The following is a 21001-nucleotide window of genomic DNA, read 5'->3' on the forward strand; positions in this document are numbered from 1 at the left end:
CTTGTCCCGCACGAGCGGGCACCAGGCGTTGAGCCGCGCCACGTTGACGCAGTGCAGGGCTGCTATGTAACCCTACTGCTGTTAGTGTGTATTACAAGCTAAACTGAACATATTGCTTACCACAGCACTTGGCCACGTCGAAGCCCATCTCCTTAACGAATGGCGCAGGACACTTGTCCCGCACGAGCGGGCACCAGGCGTTGAGCCGCGCCACGTTGACGCAGTGCAGGGCTGCTATGTAACCCTACTGCTGTTAGTGTGTATTACAAGCTAAACTGAACATATTGCTTACCACAGCACTTGGCCACGTCGAAGCCCATCTCCTTAACGAATGGCGCAGGACACTTGTCCCGCACGAGCGGGCACCAGGCGTTGAGCCGCGCCACGTTGACGCAGTGCAGGGCTGCTATGTAACCCTACTGCTGTTAGTGTGTATTACAAGCTAAACTGAACATATTGCTTACCACAGCACTTGGCCACGTCGAAGCCCATCTCCTTAACGAATGGCGCAGGACACTTGTCCCGCACGAGCGGGCACCAGGCGTTGAGCCGCGCCACGTTGACGCAGTGCAGGGCTGCTATGTAACCCTACTGCTGTTAGTGTGTATTACAAGCTAAACTGAACATATTGCTTACCACAGCACTTGGCCACGTCGAAGCCCATCTCCTTAACGAATGGCGCAGGACACTTGTCCCGCACGAGCGGGCACCAGGCGTTGAGCCGCGCCACGTTGACGCAGTGCAGGGCTGCTATGTAACCCTACTGCTGTTAGTGTGTATTACAAGCTAAACTGAACATATTGCTTACCACAGCACTTGGCCACGTCGAAGCCCATCTCCTTAACGAATGGCGCAGGACACTTGTCCCGCACGAGCGGGCACCAGGCGTTGAGCCGCGCCACGTTGACGCAGTGCAGGGCTGCTATGTAACCCTACTGCTGTTAGTGTGTATTACAAGCTAAACTGAACATATTGCTTACCACAGCACTTGGCCACGTCGAAGCCCATCTCCTTAACGAATGGCGCAGGACACTTGTCCCGCACGAGCGGGCACCAGGCGTTGAGCCGCGCCACGTTGACGCAGTGCAGGGCTGCTATGTAACCCTACTGCTGTTAGTGTGTATTACAAGCTAAACTGAACATATTGCTTACCACAGCACTTGGCCACGTCGAAGCCCATCTCCTTAACGAATGGCGCAGGACACTTGTCCCGCACGAGCGGGCACCAGGCGTTGAGCCGCGCCACGTTGACGCAGTGCAGGGCTGCTATGTAACCCTACTGCTGTTAGTGTGTATTACAAGCTAAACTGAACATATTGCTTACCACAGCACTTGGCCACGTCGAAGCCCATCTCCTTAACGAATGGCGCAGGACACTTGTCCCGCACGAGCGGGCACCAGGCGTTGAGCCGCGCCACGTTGACGCAGTGCAGGGCTGCTATGTAACCCTACTGCTGTTAGTGTGTATTACAAGCTAAACTGAACATATTGCTTACCACAGCACTTGGCCACGTCGAAGCCCATCTCCTTAACGAATGGCGCAGGACACTTGTCCCGCACGAGCGGGCACCAGGCGTTGAGCCGCGCCACGTTGACGCAGTGCAGGGCTGCTATGTAACCCTACTGCTGTTAGTGTGTATTACAAGCTAAACTGAACATATTGCTTACCACAGCACTTGGCCACGTCGAAGCCCATCTCCTTAACGAATGGCGCAGGACACTTGTCCCGCACGAGCGGGCACCAGGCGTTGAGCCGCGCCACGTTGACGCAGTGCAGGGCTGCTATGTAACCCTACTGCTGTTAGTGTGTATTACAAGCTAAACTGAACATATTGCTTACCACAGCACTTGGCCACGTCGAAGCCCATCTCCTTAACGAATGGCGCAGGACACTTGTCCCGCACGAGCGGGCACCAGGCGTTGAGCCGCGCCACGTTGACGCAGTGCAGCGCCGCTGTCGTCAGCGTGTGTGGCGCCGCTATGTATCCCATTACGGTAAGTAGGTAGTATGTGAAGCCGCGGTAGTTTTCTTCGAATAATTCTTGTCCGGCCTTCATGAAGGGGGTTACTATACCTGTTAAGGGAAAAATTGGGCTAAGTTATACCTGTATTTTTTATTTAAAAAAAGGGTTGTTAAAAGTACTGTTAGTATTATAACTATCGATAGGAAAATGAATTGGTCGACGCGATCAGTATCGGAGAAAGAATAGATTGATGGATTTTATTGAAGTAAGGTAATAGAATGTTATTGATTGGTCTGGTAACACACTTAAGTTAGTCTTTCATCGACAGTGCCGATCATATTTCTATACCAATTGAAGATTTCTTTCACAGTTAGGACACTTGTCCCACTATCGAGTGGCATGGGCTTTCTTTTATATAGTTTCGCGGGTAGTCGGGCACCAGAAACAACCGGAGATACATAAGGGAGTCTTAGACTTTCCTATGGAGGATGAATTAAACCACTCGTAATAAAATAAGCTTACCGCACACAATGATGAGAGCCACGAGTATGATGCTGGTGGACCTCTCGCCGAAGTTGAAGCTCACCAGGTACATGAGCGCGAAGAACGACATGCTGCCCAAGAGCATGACCAGCGCAAATGTGCCTGTAAAGATGTTAGGTCAATAAATAAAATTATAGGTATAAAGAGATAGTTATTAAGCGAATCAGGATGGCGATTTTGGTCTCGTCAAATAAGTTTACTGCTCTGAACTTGGGTACTGAAACTAAAACATATTGCGCATGTACGAGTCATTAAAATGGCTGCCAAAACTGCAAAGTTATTTGATATGTGTTGTCGTGTTTTGTTCGTTTTGAACAATGCTGAAGTCAATAGTAGTAGTTTCGGATGTCAAAGATATTTAAACTGTAGATTTGTATCATTGAAATGTGTCGACTATATTATGTTTATCAAATAGTAGGAGTGCATTATTTTATTTTACTTCTGATAAAGAACCTTGTTGAGATTGTTAAAAATTTGAAACGTGTCAAGAATCTATACTTATATTATAAAGCTGAAGAGTTTGTTTGTTTGTTTGTTTGAACGCGCTAATCTCAGGAACTACTGGTCCGATTTGAAAAATTATTTCAGTGTTAGATAGCTCATTTATCGAGGAAGGCTATAGGCTTCTTTTTATCCGGGTTCGTGCGGAGTTTCCAAGGGATCCGGGTGAAACCGCTGGCAGAAGCGGATATAGAGGATAAGAGGTGTGATACAAAGTATGTATGAAGTGGCAACATCATTAGTGGTCTAGCAATGTAGTTAACTTACCAATAAAGTCAGGCTGATTGATCGTGTTATCTTGTTCGAACAACACAGCAGCGATCACTGTCGGCAACACGAGCGCCACGCCACAGACACACATGTGCCACGTCAGTGTTGCCATCCAGTGCAGCTCCGCGGGACACCCGGACATCACGTGGATGTGACGGGAGCCAGTTTGACGCTCCTTGCACGGTAGGGCAACACAGTTTATGTTTGTTGCTAGGAGTACTGAAAATAAATGAAGATTAGGTATGTACTAACAGAAATATAAAGACGAACGTTGGCAGTAATATAACTTGAACTTTAAAACTACATATCTCGAAGAGACGAGGTTGTAACTACGTAAGCCGCACGATTCGATCGATCATAAGATTAAGCAACGCTTACTGCAGTCGGTCCTTTAGGTATACAATTTTGTCATAATAAGTTCCTTCGTATTTTGTTGTAATTTGAATTTTTGGCAATCGTTATGGGTAGTCAGAAGCCTGAAAGTCTGTCAACTATCGGGCATGGGGTTTGCCCGGATAAGTGGGTGGAGGAGGTCAAATAGGCATTCACTCCATGTAAAACACTAGTACTTAACGGTATCCAGTGAGACTGGAAGACGACCACGCAGTAAATAATAATCAAAACAACATATAGACTTCGTTTTGGGGGTGCTATTCTTTCTTTTGTAATTTTTTACGAGAAAAACTGCTAAAAACTAGCCTAGTTTCAATAAAAGTTATTGACTTTATCCAATTGAAGGAAATAGTTCACTCATTTTAACGGAAGTTAGTTCAGAATACTCACTGAAGGTAATACAGACGCACCAAGTGACGGCAGTGACCATGTCCTTGGGCGCGTGCGGGACTGTCGGCGCCGGCGCCTCCTGGCGACGCACGGGGTCGTTGCGAGCCGTGAGGCTGTGCCCGTCAGCCCACGACATGTAGCGAGTCGCCAGGATATTGCTGAGCAGGTTCAGGGCTACTGGAGCCGCGTGACGGATGGTCGTTGTGTATAGAATCTGTCAGATATAATATTATTCAAATCAAATCTCATTATTTTCAGGCTGCATAGGGCCATAGATATATACCTTAAAGACTAACATACATAATATATTAAACAAACATTGTTAGTATATAAAAAACTTAAATCATTATTGCTAAAGTAAAACATCTCTGGGAAACCCAAACTATAAAGTCGTGGTGAATAACGCTCAATCCTTCTTTACCTGAGTGCAGCAGTGAAATAACAAAACATTAAACAAAACGCTAAAGGTTCCATCAAGCATAAATCGCGTTTTGTGTATGGGTATTTATTTAATTATATGTTGTATAACATCAAGGGAATATAAGCAATAATAAAAGCTAAAAAAACATCTACAGTCAATAAGTAATAATTTACCTTAGCATCAGTTTCATTGACTTCGAATCCGACTAAATACTTGTTGTACTCCAATATATCCTGTTCAGCAGTTCTTAATGCAGCTGTAATAAAAAAAAAAACAATTTGAAAAAAACCTACTTGAAAATAGACACAATTGCGTAGTAGTGCTTTTATTTAGTTTTCAAAATGTTGTACGTAAATCGATTAACATACATACAACCGGGAATAAATGAATTTATTTGAGATCTTTTTGACCGGGAATTAGTAAAATATTTTTAATACGCTTATATTAGCTTCACTTCATCCTCAGAGCCTTTTCCCAATCATGTTGGGGTCGACTTCCAGTCTAACCGGATTCAGCAGAGTACCAGTGCTTTATAAGAAGCGACTGCCTATCTGACCTCCTCAACCCAGTTACCTGGGCAACCCGATACCCCTTGGTTAGACTGGTGTCAGACTTACTTAGATTTAAAATATAAATTAAATATATTTCGGGCCTATATTGTAGTAAATGGCCTTAAATTCGATAGATATTGTAATTAGATGTGTGTACCAGTATTTGTGAGTGATTTCGTTGCAAGATTGTGCATGAAATCGACATATGAAAAAACCGGCTGTCATCCTAACAACGGACGGATTTGAAAACATTGAAACCCGGGGAGTATTTCATATTTTTTCGTTATTATATAGTCCAGTCACATCCCTTACCTCTTTCCATACTCAATTAACTTATTACAGAAGTCCCTAGCTCCGAAAAAGTATTAAAATAGCCCGCCTTGTTGTAAAGTTTATAGTTAATTTCCAACAGCTGATCAAAACAACAATAGCTGTAAGATACTTTTCACCGCTCAGAGAATAATGATTTAGCCTGTTATTTCACAGTTGGCTACTTAAATTAGCTGCAATTCAACCAACAAGGCCTTAAAAGTTAATTTCTTTTTCAAAATTACAAAGGAAAAATTATACCCTCAACTTTTATATATATTTTTTATTTTCCATCTATCTTTTAAAATTACTTTAGCTTCATAAACTTGTCATAAGTAGATACTGCATACAGAGTATGCATTTCCCTTAATTCTTTTAACTCAAACTCTGTATTTGTTTATTAACATCTAAATTGTTCTATTACTTTACACAATTAGTTTCCCCAAATTTACTAGTTACTTAGGTTCTTTACTTTCTCAACTTTCTCCTTCCTTCACTTAGCTGTCTCTTCTGACATTCCAGGGTGCCTTTGGGTTAGCATACCATCATGATGACCCGCAGTGCTGCACTCTTGGATGAAAAGTTGAGGGCTACGCTAAAGGAACTGGAATCCAGGAAAAACCTGTGCGATCAACTGTTGCAGGAGAGGGATGACAGTGAGGTAGAAGTAAAACGCATAGTAGACAAGAACACTGACCTCAAAAATCAATTGGCAGAATTACATATCCAACACATGGACATACTTGACCAACACAACCACCTCCGTCAACTTGTGTCAAATTACCAAGAGTGTCATGACACACATGAACTGGCATTGAGGCGGATCTCTGAACTGGAAATCGAGTTAAGCAGGGCCCACAACACCATTACACAGTTGGAAGCTGCCAAATCCAGTGAACAGTCTGCGAACACCTGCAGCCTGTACAATGAGTTAGTCGGTAGCTTGTCCGGACCCCCTTGTAATGAGCCAATTGTTACTATTGACCTTACCAATGACACTTTAGTTAAAAGTAGAACATTAAATTCTCATAATAAAATTAAAAAATATTTAAAATTAAATAGAATTATAGGAAAAATTAGGAAAACTTTAAAGAAGGAAAAAGTGTGTAAAACAAATAACATTCTTAGAAAGAAAAACATTAATTTGTTAAGTGACTTAAACAATTGTGAAGAAAAATTGGATGTTTGTAGGTATATCTATGAGAGAGACACTCAGCGCTTACAAGAGGATCTCTGTCGTACAGAATCTTCTCTTAGGGATATTTGTAGCAAATATGAAGCATCGCAACATGTCCTGAGTGAGCGCATGCAGGAGGCCTGTGAGCTGGCTGACCTAGTGAGGCAAAATGCAGAGAGGCAGGAGTCTCTGACAAAATACCTCTCTTGTAATCATGCCAGCACTTCAAAATCTGAGCAACAATTAATCACCTCCATGGCACCGGTGTCTCAACCGGTTGACACTCTCCCATGTAATCCTCCAACATCTGAGTTGCAGTTAGTCACCAGCATGGCTCCAGTGTGTCAAGTAGTAGATTCCATTGCAAATATTAATTTAAATAGTAATCAAAATATTAATTACATATTTTCAGATCATTTTGGTCAAGGTTTTGGTAGCATTTTTAATCAGTGTTCGCATCATAAGGTAATTAATCATTGTGTACCTGGTGCCAGTTTTAGCCACTTAATTAGAAATATTAAATCATCACAGCTTAATCCCTTTTCAACTGCTATATTGCTTTATGGGGATAGCCTGGCTGTTACAAAGAAAGACATATTAGAATGTGTTTCCTTGATGACACATTTAAATGAAACTAAAAAAATCAAATTCATACTGTGTGCTTTGCCTTATTCTGACAGTTTATCAATGGAACAAAATAGGCACATATTTGATTTAAATATGTTAATTTATAATAGGACATGTCGTCTTGATAATGCGATTTTATTTTTTGATATAAACCAATTTACAAGTAGATTTAAATTAACTGAATACTCAATGTATTTGCCACCTAGCTGTAGAAGACACATTGCTAATCTTTTAGCATATAATATACACATTGACACTGGTACTTATTACATACCTACGGATACTGTTAGTAGTACTACTAACATAATTATTGATTCGCCCAGTAGTTTAAACTATTAGGCGCGACAAAGGATGGACCGCATGTATTGAATGTTGTACATCAAAACATGCAGGGCCTGTCTGGCAAAGAATTAGAATTAAGTTTATTTATGGAAACCCACAATGTTCATGTTTTGTGTTTAACTGAACATTGGTTAAAAACATGAGTTATTGTTTATTAATGATAACAATTACACAATACAAAGTGCGTTTGTAAGAAGTAAGGCTATTCGAGGCGGCTCCTTGATTCTAGTTTCAAATAATTTAAAATGTAAACAACGCCTGGATATAGTTAAACTTTCTATCGAGCGCACTATAGAGTTGTCCTGTGTGGAACTTGAGCGTTATATTATAATCTGCGTTTACCGCCCCCCCCAAGGAGATTTCAATATATTCGAATCGGTAATTGAAGATTCACTTAATAAATTAAAATCAAGTCACAAACGTAAAATTGTATGTGGTGATTTCAATGTTAATATCTTGGAGGCCTCGCCATTAACTACTAGAATTTTGAACTTATTTAAGTCTTTCAATTTAGTGAATTTATTTTATGAACCAACGAGAATAACGGCTTCTTCTTCTACTTGTCTCGATAATATATTTACCGATTCCGATGAATCAAATAATAATTTAGTCTTCAACGCCCTCACGTCTGACCACTGTGGCCAAAAAGTGAGTTTTCCCATGATTATCCATACGAGTCCACTAAAAATTGAATGCAGGCCCCATTCAGCTAGTCGTTGTAACAGATTTAAATGTAATGTAGCTAAAAAAATTAATCCCAAAATTATTAACAACGAGGATCCTAATGCCATCTATGGATCACTTTTCAGTATTGTTCAGAATGAATTTAATTCTACATTTAAAACTAAAACTTTGGAAATTAAAAGTACCTCGGCTAACTTTAATCAATGGGCCACGACAGGTATTTATAAAAGTAGAGCGAGGCTGTATGAGCTATATGAAATAAAAACGTATCAATTTGATGATGCGTTTGTTAGTTATGTTAAGCAATATTCAAAATTATTCAAAAAGGTTTGTAATATGGCAAAATCTAAATTCATAAGCGACACAATTAAAAAGTCTAATAATAAAGTTAAAACTACATGGAAAATAATAAATAACGAAACTGGTAAATCGGTCAGTCATGAAAAGAAGTTTGAAATCCTAGTCGATAACAAACTTGTTAGTCATGCGGACGACGTAGCAAAAGCCTTTAACGAGTTCTTTGCCGATATACCCATAGCTACAACTCGCTCCTTAAATTCTTCTTCGACTGATGCTGAGAAGCTTTTGCGTAATAGTGTACCCAAGTGTGACTTCTTGTTCAAGTTTAAGCATGTAACGCCGCATGACGTCATCAATGTCTTCAAAACTCTTAAGTCAAAAAACACCGGTGATTACTGGGGTATTTCCACTAAACTTTTAAGTAATATCATTGACATTGTTGCTCCCTATCTAGCTGTTACATTCAATAAATGCGTTGATGCGGGTGTATTTCCGGACCTCATGAAACAAAGTAAAGTCGTTCCCTTGTTTAAATCAGGAACCAAGTCGGATATTGGTAACTTTAGACCAATTTCAATTCTACCTGCGTTTAGTAAAATATTTGAAAAGTTAATACTCAAGCAGTTGCTCAGTTATTTTAATGTAAATTGCCTCCTCCATAGCGAACAATATGGCTTTACTAGAGGTCGTTCGACTACTGATGCTGGTGTTGCTCTTTTAAAACATATTTTTAATGCATGGGAAAACTCTCAAAACGCAATTGGAGTCTTTTGCGACCTCTCCAAAGCATTTGATTGCGTTCAACATGACACACTTTTACGCAAGTTACGTTATTACGGCGTTCAAAACGGAGCTTTAAACGTCATAGAATCATATTTAAATCATAGATTGCAATGCGTAGACATCAACGGTGTCAAATCTTCAGGCCTACCAGTTCAATTAGGCGTGCCGCAGGGTTCTATTCTAGGTCCTTTCTTATTCTTAGTGTATATAAATGATTTACCATTCCATTTAAAAAATATATGTGATGTAGTATTATTTGCAGATGATACATCTCTCATTTTCAAAGTTGATAGGAATAGGCAGCAGTTTGATGACGTGAACAATGCACTCTCCTTAGTTACGCACTGGTTTACAGCAAATAATTTAGTTCTTAATGCTAAAAAAACATACATGGAACATTTATGGGGCTTGGTATTCGATTTTATAATAAACTTCCTCAGTCGTTTTTAGAATTGCCTTTTGATAAATTTAAAGTGCAGGTCAAATCTATTCTGTCGAAGAAAGCTTATTATACAGTTAATGACTACATAAACGATAAAAATAGTTGGTCCTCATGTTAAACACTGGACAGCTTCAAAAGTTATCATTATGAGTTGATGTGATTTATATTATTTTATACGTGACATTTTTTATTTTTATGTATACTGACTAATTACCATCATCGTTCTGTTTTTACGATGAGTTGTTCCTTAATTTTGTAAATGGTCTACTAGCGACTGCGAATCTATTAGTATTAACTGTTTTCTTGTCGTGTAGCTGCAAGTCGTCATGCTCCCTTTGACGGTATTGCTTGCGGTAGCGTCGGTGGTCGGGTTGCCTCCCTCCCTCAAAAATGTGCGAGGGGGGCGATGGCTGATCCTCGCGTTATGCTCGTGAACGGGTGCTGCTTGTGGTACCAGGTCGTCTTGCTGACTACATATTTGTACACCCGTAATATACCTAATGTATATGATTTTGGTTTGAACGGTAGTCCTAGTTCACCGTTTTCATTGTTTATGTTGTTATTTTATTTTTATTTTTCATAAAAACTGTTTGACATGTCGGTGGGTGCACCCTAAACTATATCTATCTTCACTGAATGGAGGCTTTATATTTTTTTATATTTTTCACTCTTTTTTTAATAGATTTCTTTTGTAACTGCTTGAGTAATAGGTATGGGTAAGGTGTGTACTAGCCAACATGATTAACTATTTGAATTGATTTTATATACAAATTTATGTACACAATGTTGTATAGTGATATTTAAATATTTGTATACGGTTCTTCAAACCATACAGACAGAATTGTGTTGCTGGGGAGTTTGTTCCACCACTTCTTCTTCCCAGCAAAAACACATAGGAAGTGGTGAAGGGCGGGCGTTTTGGGGGCTGTCTTTTGTATTGACGTTCGAAAAGTGCTGATTTTCAGCCTACTTTGAATAAATGACTTTTGATTTTGATTTTGATTTTGATTTTGACTGGCTTCTGACTACCCGTAGCGACTGCCAAGGATGTTCAATGACAGCCGGGACCTACAGTTTAACGTGCCATCCGAAACACAGTCAATGGTGTTTAAGATATACTTATACATACAAACTTAGAAAAATTGCATTGGTGCCTTGCCTGACCTGGGATCGAACCCGCGCCCTCATACTTGAGAGGTTGGTCCTTATTATATTAGCTTCACTTGTATGTAAGAAAATCTTGGAATCTTAATTTGACCCACTTCCCGGTCTTCGATTAGGATGAAATTTTAATTTTGCACACGGTCTGAGTTCTAACTAATTCCCGGTTAAAAAGATCACTAGCGTTCTAGCAAAAAGTATGGCAATGATACGTAAGAATATTGGTAAGTACCTAATACAGTGGTCAGACTGTCGCCTTATATAAAACAGTATACATAACTTAACAAAATTTAATAAGACTGCGAATGCGAAAAAAAAAATACAGTTAAATATATATAAAAAAATACTCACCATCAGCGACATTCGCAACTTTTTCGAACTTAATCTTTTTATACGAACGTTCGATAGCATCGGTTGAAATGTCGGGCAGATCGGATCGATACAAAATGCGACGTTCCGGCCGGTCGGCGTATATATCCAAATTCATGTCCAGTTCCCTTGTAGGCTGACTGAGTTTGTTGTTGAATAAATCGGTTAAAACCATTATCATGATTATTGGTAGTATTACTTGCTGAAAAAAATATTACAAACAATGAGAAAGATATATAGATTCTCTCAAAAGGCATACTGAATCGATTTTGATGATACTCTTTGTAGCGTATACATAAAAATAACTCCAAAAAATTTTCTAAACAGATTTAAATCAATTTTGGTACTCCGACACGACAGTTTATTTAGGTACATTAGTAACCTGAGAAAGGACGTGGAGTACTTTTTATTCAGGTGCGGGAAGTAGTTCCTCGTGACACGGGTGGAGCAACTGATACCAACATATATTGTAAATGCTTTTCTGAAGTCATAAATTTAATAAAGGCATAAATGAGTATTTGTCGCGTACGCTGTCAAGGTAAAACAGTTTTTTACCGGATGCAGGAAGTTGGTAATGCAGATATTAAATATTTATTTTATACTAACCAGAATAAGGAAGTTCCACTTCTTGTATAAGGCGAATTTGACTTGTCGTTTCAACAACACATACAATTGCCGCAAATATAAGGGAATACCGGTGATCCGAATTGGAGTTCTTTCTACAAGACCATAAAAAAAAGAATAAGTATTTATTATATTTATATATAATATGGTAAGGTTTCATTAATTATTTACACGCAATACGGATCTCGATAAAGTTTTTCAACTGGTGTCTGACTAAATCAATTTACAAAGTGGAACTAAACGAAAGTGAACGGTACAAATACCAAAACCTGACACCGATCAAAATTCTTAGTGGAAACTGCATGAAAATCCGTACAGCAGTATTTGAGTTTCGGACGAATTTGTTTTGTAACATTTATTGAGTAGTAAGTCACAAACCTGGTTCATGGACATTGTCCACTTCGTCTTCACTAATTGAGGTGTCCACATCGCTGCATAACCTTCAATAAAAAAATGAAATAAGTAAAAAATATACACAAGAAAATACAAGGCTTCTGTAAATTTGTGATGATGTGTTTTCCCACCAAATTAAAAAAATACAAAAAATATACACAAGAAAATACAAGGCTTCTGTAAATTTCTGATGATGTGTTTTCCCACCAAATTAAAAAAATACAAAAAATTGTCGTTTATTTTACCTCCGATGGAATCGATCCCTAGCTCGGATCGTTTGGACTCGAGAGCAGTGAAGAGCGCAGGGAACTTCGCACTGGCAGCCGCGGGTAAGTTGTATGATAACGAGTTGATAGAATACCTTTCAGATGGCTTTATTCAGACCACAAGTGACTTATATTTAGCCACTGATGTGAAGAAGAGATATCCCCCTAAATACATTAAAAGCCACTTACTTCAAAAACACCTCTTCAAGCGTAGAAACTCCCACTCCGATAGAATCGATCCCTAACTCGGATCGTTTGGACTCGAGAGCAGTGAAGAGCGCAGGGAACTTCGCACTGGCAGCCGCGGGTAAGTTGTATGATAACGAGTTGATAGAATACCTTTATTCAGACCACAAGTGACTTATATTTAGCCACTGATGTGTAGAAAATATATCCAGCTAAATACATTAAAAGTCACTTACTTCAAAAACACCTCTTCAAGCGTAGAAACTCCCACTCCGATGGAATCGATCCCTAACTCGGACCGTTTGGACTCGAGAGCTGTGAAGAGCGCAGGGAACTTCGCACTGGCAGCCGCGGGTAAGTTGTATGATAACGAGTTGATAGAATACCTTTCAGATGGCTTTATTCAGACCACAAGTGACTTATATTTCGCCACTGATGTGAAGAAGAGATATCCCCCTAAATACATTAAAATCCACTTACTTCAAAAACACCTCTTCAAGCGTAGAAACGCCCACTCCGATAGAATCGATCCCTAACTCGGATCGTTTGGACTCTAGAGCTGTGAAGAGTGCTGGGAACTTCGCACTAGCAGCCGCGGGTAAGTTGTATGATAACGAGTTGATGGTACGCGAGGAATTTTACCTTTCAGATTTTCAATTTTACCCACCAGTGGAGATCAAAATTGGCTTACATGTTCCTTCTACTAAATAGGGAGATGTATTGCCCTCAAGATATTAAGAGCCACTTACTTCAAAAACACCTCTTCAAGCGTAGAAACTCCCACTCCGATAGAATCGATCCCTAACTCGGATCGTTTGGACTCGAGAGCTGTGAAGAGCGCAGGGAACTTCGCACTGGCAGCCGCGGGTAAGTTGTATGATAACGAGTTGATAGAATACCTTTCAGATGGCTTTATTCAGACCACAAGTGACTTATATTTCGCCACTGATGTGAAGAAGAGATATCCCCCTAAATACATTAAAATCCACTTACTTCAAAAACACCTCTTCAAGCGTAGAAACGCCCACTCCGATAGAATCGATCCCTAACTCGGATCGTTTGGACTCTAGAGCTGTGAAGAGTGCTGGGAACTTCGCACTAGCAGCCGCGGGTAAGTTGTATGATAACGAGTTGATGGTACGCGAGGAATTTTACCTTTCAGATTTTCAATTTTACCCACCAGTGGAGATCAAAATTGGCTTACATGTTCCTTCTACTAAATAGGGAGATGTATTGCCCTCAAGATATTAAGAGCCACTTACTTCAAAAACACCTCTTCAAGCGTAGAAACTCCCACTCCGATAGAATCGATCCCTAACTCGGATCGTTTGGACTCGAGAGCTGTGAAGAGCGCAGGGAACTTCGCACTAGCGGCCGCGGGTAAGTTGTATGATAACGAGTTGATGGTCTTCTCTTTAAGGGTTGCGTCGTGAACGTGGGAGGTCACAACTTTGGTGATTGCCTGGTCTTTTGGAGTGCCGATCGTGGTGAATGATAGACGGTAGCCGGTGCCTGGAGTGAAAAGGAAAAAAGTATTAAGAATTCTAAATAGTTGAATTTATTAAAGTTTTGATTTTAAAAATTTCAAAAGTCTAGATTGTCTAGTGATCAGCTGTTTCTGGCTGTGTCATCCATGTACTTGGGGTATTTATATTAAGTTCCCGGGTAAAATAGCCTATAATACTCGAGCTTCCCAACAGTGAAAGAATTTTTCGAATTAGTTTTAGAGTATTTACGTTCCAAACGAATAATAGTTTTTACCTTTTTTGCATTAGTTTAGTTTTATGGCGGAATTGTTTATTGATGTGTTATCATCTGTTTTATCTTATTTCTCATATCTAAGGACACTATGTCTCCTAGTATTTTTGTCTAGCTACAACATATACTGACCGACAGCCTTCTTCAAATGCATGGAGCTAGCGAAGCAGCGTAGCTTGCCGAGGTGCAGCGCGGCGACGCGGTCCCCCAGCGCGTCCGCCTCCTCCATGAAGTGCGTCGTCAGCAGCACCGTGCGCTCGCCGCGCAGGGCCTGGGGGGAATGGAGATAATATATGCCATGATAGCTCTTACGTCTGCACTTCGAGGTATACTATTGAAATAAAACCGAAATTTGTAAAATCCTGACGAAGTACAATATAATAACTGCAAAAAGAAACACAAGCATCCGAATTCAGCTTTCACTGCTTCAATACGCTGTCTCTTTCGGATCGCTGTCGCCTCTGGACAAATTTTCTGCCCCCTCGGCCATTTGTTCTGCGAGCTATGTGCCTTGACCATTGTCACTTTCTCTTTGATATTCTTAAAATAACTCACCAGCAACAGGTCCTATAGCTCCCTCCTGGTCTCCACATCGAGTCCGGAGGTGGGGTCGTCTAACACCAGCACACTGGCGCCGCCGGCTAAGGCACATGCCGCCCGACAGTTGCTTATATAACTCACCAGCAACAGGTCCCATAGCTCCCTCCTGGTCTCCACATCGAGTCCGGAGGTGGGCTCGTCTAACACCAGCACACTGGCGCCGCCGGCTAAGGCACATGCCGCCCGACAGTTGCTTATATAACTCACCAGCAACAGGTCCCATAGCTCCCTCCTGGTCTCCACATCGAGTCCGGAGGTGGGTTCGTCTAACACCAGCACACTGGCGCCGCCGGCTAAGGCACATGCCGCCCGACAGTTGCTTATATAACTCACCAGCAACAGGTCCCATAGCTCCCTCCTGGTCTCCACATCGAGTCCGGAGGTGGGTTCGTCTAACACCAGCACACTGGCGCCGCCGGCTAAGGCACATGCCGCCCGACAGTTGCTTATATAACTCACCAGCAACAGGTCCCATAGCTCCCTCCTGGTCTCCACATCGAGTCCGGAGGTGGGTTCGTCTAACACCAGCACACTGGCGCCGCCGGCTAAGGCACATGCCGCCCGACAGTTGCTTATATAACTCACCAGCAACAGGTCCCATAGCTCCCTCCTGGTCTCCACATCGAGTCCGGAGGTGGGTTCGTCTAACACCAGCACACTGGCGCCGCCGGCTAAGGCACATGCCAGCTGGGCGCGGCGCTTCATGCCGCCCGACAGCTCGTGTGCCTGTGCATGCAGCTTGTCGCGAAGCCCTAGCCGAGTCGCTAATGTGACTGATGACTCCAGTGCTTGTTTGTATGAGCCGCGTTTAAGCTGAAAGATAGTCAAAGTCATTTATTGAAACTCAATTTTTCACGTCAATACTTATAAAAAGCCAGCAGCCACAACACCCCTTTTTACTACTTCTTAATTGAGTGATACACCAAAAGATATGTATATCGAGATCGACATGTCCATATGTGCTTTCCAAAGCACAGGTTACTTTAGTGAAAAATTCTAAAAACTCAAGAAGCTATTTCGGTCCGACCTGAGAATCGAACTCGTGCACAGCAAAACTTCTAAACGGTGCAGAGTTTAAAATATAACACCTTCTTTTCCCAGAAGACTATTCAGACCATCGCATATTTACAAAAATGAATGAAGGTGAACTACATTTACTGTATGGCTGCAGAATGAGGCCAGAAACAGTATCTTACATCATCTTCTTATTATCAGAAGAGTACTAAAACTTACCAGAGTGAAGAACATGATATGCTGCTGCACAGTAAGGTTGGGGAAGAAGAGGTTGTGTTGAGGACACAGGCCTATGTTCTGTCGCACTTCATCGCGCTGAGTGACCGTGTCTTTGCCGTTCACGTACACTTTGCCTTCTGTGGCACTTGTCATTCCTGGGGACAATTTGATAATTAGCTAGATTAGATAGCCCACCGGACAAAACCAGCTGTCCGGTCGGAGGATCCTCCCTTTAGTGCGAGGTATGATGAGCTTTACTCTCTGCTCTCATGCCTCCACACCATAATATTACTAGTTTTAGTTTTCCCTATCGGTTTACATCCGCATCCCGCGGGAACTACTTCACGAACCGGACAAAAAATATATTATAGCTTTCCTTGATAAATGGACTAATTAAAACTGAAATCATTTTTAGAATCGCACCAATAGATCGTGAGATTAGCGCTTTTTTGCGAACAAACAAAATTTTCAGCTTTATAATGTTAAGGTAACTGCGAACCTAAGTTTGCTTATTCGCTTATTTCGTAAAACAACAAGATGCATACTTTTTCCTAATGATTTTGTATTCAAAACCTTTGCAACCTATACAACACAATTAAGAAATCCTACTAATATTATAAACGCGAAAGTTTGTATGTATGGATGTATGGATGTTTGTTACTCTTTCACGCAAAAACTACTGAATGGATTTTAATGAAACTTTACAATAATATAGCTTATACATCAGAATAACACATAGGCTACAATTTGTAAACATATTGTTCGAAATACTAAACCTGCGCAGACGAAGTCGCGGGCACCAGCTAGTTCGATTATATAGATATGTTGACTTACCTGTGATAATAGACATGAGTGTAGTTTTGCCAGCACCGTTGTGTCCCAGCAGTACTGTGATTTCTCCCTTGTACACCTCCAGAGAGACATTACGTAATGCCACCTGTTTCGCGAACACCTGGACAAGAAAACTCAGGTTGTGCACATTTGAAGATCATCATCATTTGACCAGTATTTTCCCAATTATATTGGGGTCGGCTTCCAGTCTAACTAAATGCAGCTGAGTACCACTAGTACTGTTCATACCAGTCTTTAACATAGAGGTCAGATAAGAAATCAGATATCATTTGTAAATATTGGATGACGGACTACAAAGCAGGTTTATATTTCTATAACTTTTCCTCCTCTATAAACTATCTTGCTGTGCCTGACAGGGTCCATTATTGTTTCTATTTATTTTTACCCACCAACTTAGTACACATTATGGAATGAAATACAGTATTGAGTATTAAACTTACCTTAGAAACATTGACGATTTTGATGCCGACATCCATATGGGAGGGTGCAGTCTCGAAGTACCGAGGGTCGTGAGCTATCGGATCCTCTTCCTCATCGTCACCATCAGGTCTCACCTCGTTCTTATTCCTCCAATAGGACGCCTGAAGGGAAAATTATTTGTAGGTTATTATGTGTGTCCTTGTAGAAGCAAAGAGAGAGATGCACATGAGGGTCGAACACAAAAAATTTAAAACATACTTGAATTGTAGGTCCGTACACAAAGTCATCAAAAAATCTTAATAGTATTTCTAAGCTACCACTATGCTAAGGGTAACAAAATTACACACTAACACTAGGTATTACTGATCAATCGTAACCTGAAATATCCAACGTTCTATTGTAGCAAATACGCATCAATTCATCCATTTTTCCGCTTAGTTCCGACTAAAACCAGTATTTAAGGCGATTTTGGACATCCAAGTATACGGGACATCCCGACGCCTAGAAACGCCTTAGTTTCCTTTACTAAATGTACTCAACGTATGTGTCTACTTATAATTACATACTGGAAATTGAACACAAAATGTACTAACATCAGTACGATAAACTTGAGTGAACCGATTGACCCTGTCACTGCCGACTGCTCTACTGACTCTCGGGCGAATATGCCTACCCTCCCAGTGGTACTCAGTCCGGGCGAACACGGGCAGTTGGTAGTCACCCCCGTTCATGTCGTCGCCCACTTTCTTATCGTCCACTTTAGGGGGTTTCTTTATTTTAGGTCGTTTCTTGGGTTTGCGCTGAAATTGTATCAACTTTCTTTCTGATTAAAGTATTTGGAACTGTAGTTTTTTCATATCAAATTGACTGCAATGTTTTTGAATTAGTCAATTTTACATAACAATGAGGTACGTAAAAAATCTCAGGAACAATTAAAGTATTACCCACTCCAATGTTTCCGTGTAAAAAGTCGAATACGTCGTATTCGACTTTTATATAAATCTTTAATACAACCCATGAAAATTTTCTAATTATCCTAAGCACAACATTTTTACAATTCCCTAAAATCTCTCTCTTCACTTCTCTCATTTACTCCAAATATTGATAGTGCTTGCGTGCAAATTTTACAAACATACACAACCTACATTCTGTGACAACAGGCTTCTGCTGTATACCTAAAGACCCCTTATTATAAAGAGAAGACATGATCAATAAAATCATCACGCTTTGTCGACTAAATTTGAGCTATCAGACCCTAAATAAATACCTCCGTCCGTCCAACATACACTTAAAAACTATTTATCACATAAACAAAAAACTATTCTATATTGCCACGTACCTTGAAGGGAAAGTTCCATGGTAAAGCTTGTCCGTATCGTCCGGGTCGTACGAGCGACAGATACCAAGCGAACACGTAATACAACGCTGATTGCAGAATCAGGAAGAAAAAGCTTATGGCCACTGACACTTTGTCGTGTCGCGTTGCTATGTTCTTAAAGGTTATACCGGCACCTGAAAATGTTTTTTTTAACATTGATATTGTTAACGCCAAAGTTTATGGCGGCTTGGGGCAAATTTCCGAGCTTTCTAAAATTGTTTCTGCAGAGCGAATCATATTTGGAGCCGCTATATTTTGGTATGTTAGACTTCACGTCAGACAGGACGAAACAAAAGCTGGTGCGACATAATTTCGCTATGTATATGAAAATGATGTGTCCAGATCAAATTAAGATGTGTTTGATTAAGATTTTATACGAGATGCGCTAACCATCCGGGCTAACCCACCAGCCAAAAAAATATCTAGCTTTAAAAGTAGTATACTACTTACCAAACATCTCGATATTCGCCACTTCATCCCAGAACCAGTACATGGGTGCGTGAGGGAAGAAGCCCGTCAGCAAGGTCAGGGCTGGAGAAATATTGTGTTCCGAAGCCACGCGCGTCGGGATCCACAGCAGTATGTACGCCAAAACTGATAAAGTGGCTGCGTAATGTGCTGTGGAGCAAATAATCGATATGAGAAAATATCGTTTTTTTGAAGTTGGTTAAAATAAAGTGTCAAGACTAATTAAGAGGATCATGTGATTTATGAAAATGTTAGGAAAAATATGTATAGCTTTAATTTCGGGAGTACATATTTTTCCTATGTCATGGATTTCCGCAAAGCCTGATTTCAATTATTGAATCCGCTTAGTCATTAAAAACAAAAATATTGGGACGGTTTTCCGTCACTGTGCTTCCGTCTTTAAATTTATTTAAATGTTTTGTGTAATGTTGTCCTACAATTTTGTGGTCAATGTAATATTTTTTAGATGGCTACAATTTTGTGGTCAATTTAATATTTAGTTAAAAAATAATTATTATAATTATGCCACCAACGACATTTTGTGTTGATGTTATAAAGGTCAAATTGCTATAACACTTATTATCATCTATTTCCACCTAAAACAATATAAAAGTCACTTACTGCCTTTAGAAATATAACTGCACGCAAAAGCCAAGGCCACGACACTATTAAAGTACAGTAACAACATCAAGAATATGAGGAACCCATTGGTATGCGGTATCAACGGCTGAGCAGTCACTTTGAGGAGAACGCTCCCGACTATGGCGAATACCAGACCGCATGGCAAGATGTTCAGAAAGTGCGTGACGCCTAGAGTGTTGAGCGATACTCCTACCATCTTCATGAGTTCCTGTAAAAGATAATACTTTTATTGCTAGAGTAGTTTTCATGAGCACAATAATGGGAGAAAACGCCTAAGGCGTTAAGTCCACCATTGTACGAAATGCGCCTGAAGTATAAATAAATATGTTGAGAAAAGGGCGACAAATGGCGTACTGGCCCACTGTCATCACCACCGGGTTATCTTGGAGGATCAGCTGTTGTCTACTCCCTTAAGCTTTGGTTTCCTAGGAAAGCGGTGCCGTCATATAGCGGCCGTAATACAGCGGTGAATGACGTCACCAGAACGTTGTCTATGTAAACAGAATGTGGCGGTTTCCTAGAGAGCGGTAACTGACGCCGTAACTTCAAAAAGCGGTGCCGCTATTTGCATGACGGCCGTCTTGACGGTGTCAGATAGTTTGGTGAACGTTTTATTGAAAGCGGTGAAGCTTTTTTAATACGTATTTGTGTTTTTTTTTTCGGAACAACGTCAAAAATTTGTTACAACTCTTGGAGCAGCGAGGACGACGAAACTTTAATAGATTTCGTTCGTAACCACGAAGCAATATATAATATAAAAAGTAAAGATTATAGAAAAAGTCAACTAAAACAGAATTGGTGTCATGAAATTTGAGAAATATTAAATAAAACAGGATAGTAAGTATGATACAACTAACAAAAAGTTTATGACGGTGTGTTAAAACGGCCGCGGAACTTTCCACATGTCATCACCGTAAAGACGACCGTCTATTTCCGTTCGTAATATGACGGCCG

The 21001-nt window shown here is 40.6% G+C and overlaps 1 protein-coding gene across 1 annotated transcript in view; it reads right to left on the minus strand.

Moving 5' to 3' along the window:
• LOC110380924 (phospholipid-transporting ATPase ABCA3) overlaps positions 1-21001 on the minus strand; it is a 45118-nt gene that overhangs the window by 11424 nt on the left and 12693 nt on the right. Inside the window, exons 7-23 of the mRNA XM_064038046.1 lie at positions 20027-20255; positions 19388-19555; positions 18899-19071; positions 17580-17720; positions 17122-17239; positions 16288-16442; positions 15262-15867; positions 14587-14725; positions 13959-14208; positions 12230-12291; positions 11834-11946; positions 11210-11429; positions 4656-4738; positions 4062-4275; positions 3276-3497; positions 2487-2609; positions 1841-2074 (exon numbers count right to left, since the gene is read on the minus strand). Coding sequence (XP_063894116.1) covers positions 1841-2074; positions 2487-2609; positions 3276-3497; positions 4062-4275; positions 4656-4738; positions 11210-11429; positions 11834-11946; positions 12230-12291; positions 13959-14208; positions 14587-14725; positions 15262-15867; positions 16288-16442; positions 17122-17239; positions 17580-17720; positions 18899-19071; positions 19388-19555; positions 20027-20255 — 3250 coding nt within the window. The remainder of the gene's footprint in view (positions 1-1840; positions 2075-2486; positions 2610-3275; positions 3498-4061; positions 4276-4655; positions 4739-11209; positions 11430-11833; positions 11947-12229; positions 12292-13958; positions 14209-14586; positions 14726-15261; positions 15868-16287; positions 16443-17121; positions 17240-17579; positions 17721-18898; positions 19072-19387; positions 19556-20026; positions 20256-21001) is intronic.

This window comes from Helicoverpa armigera, chromosome 15, assembly GCF_030705265.1.
Source record: "Helicoverpa armigera isolate CAAS_96S chromosome 15, ASM3070526v1, whole genome shotgun sequence".
Classification (NCBI taxonomy): Eukaryota; Metazoa; Arthropoda; class Insecta; order Lepidoptera; family Noctuidae; genus Helicoverpa; species Helicoverpa armigera.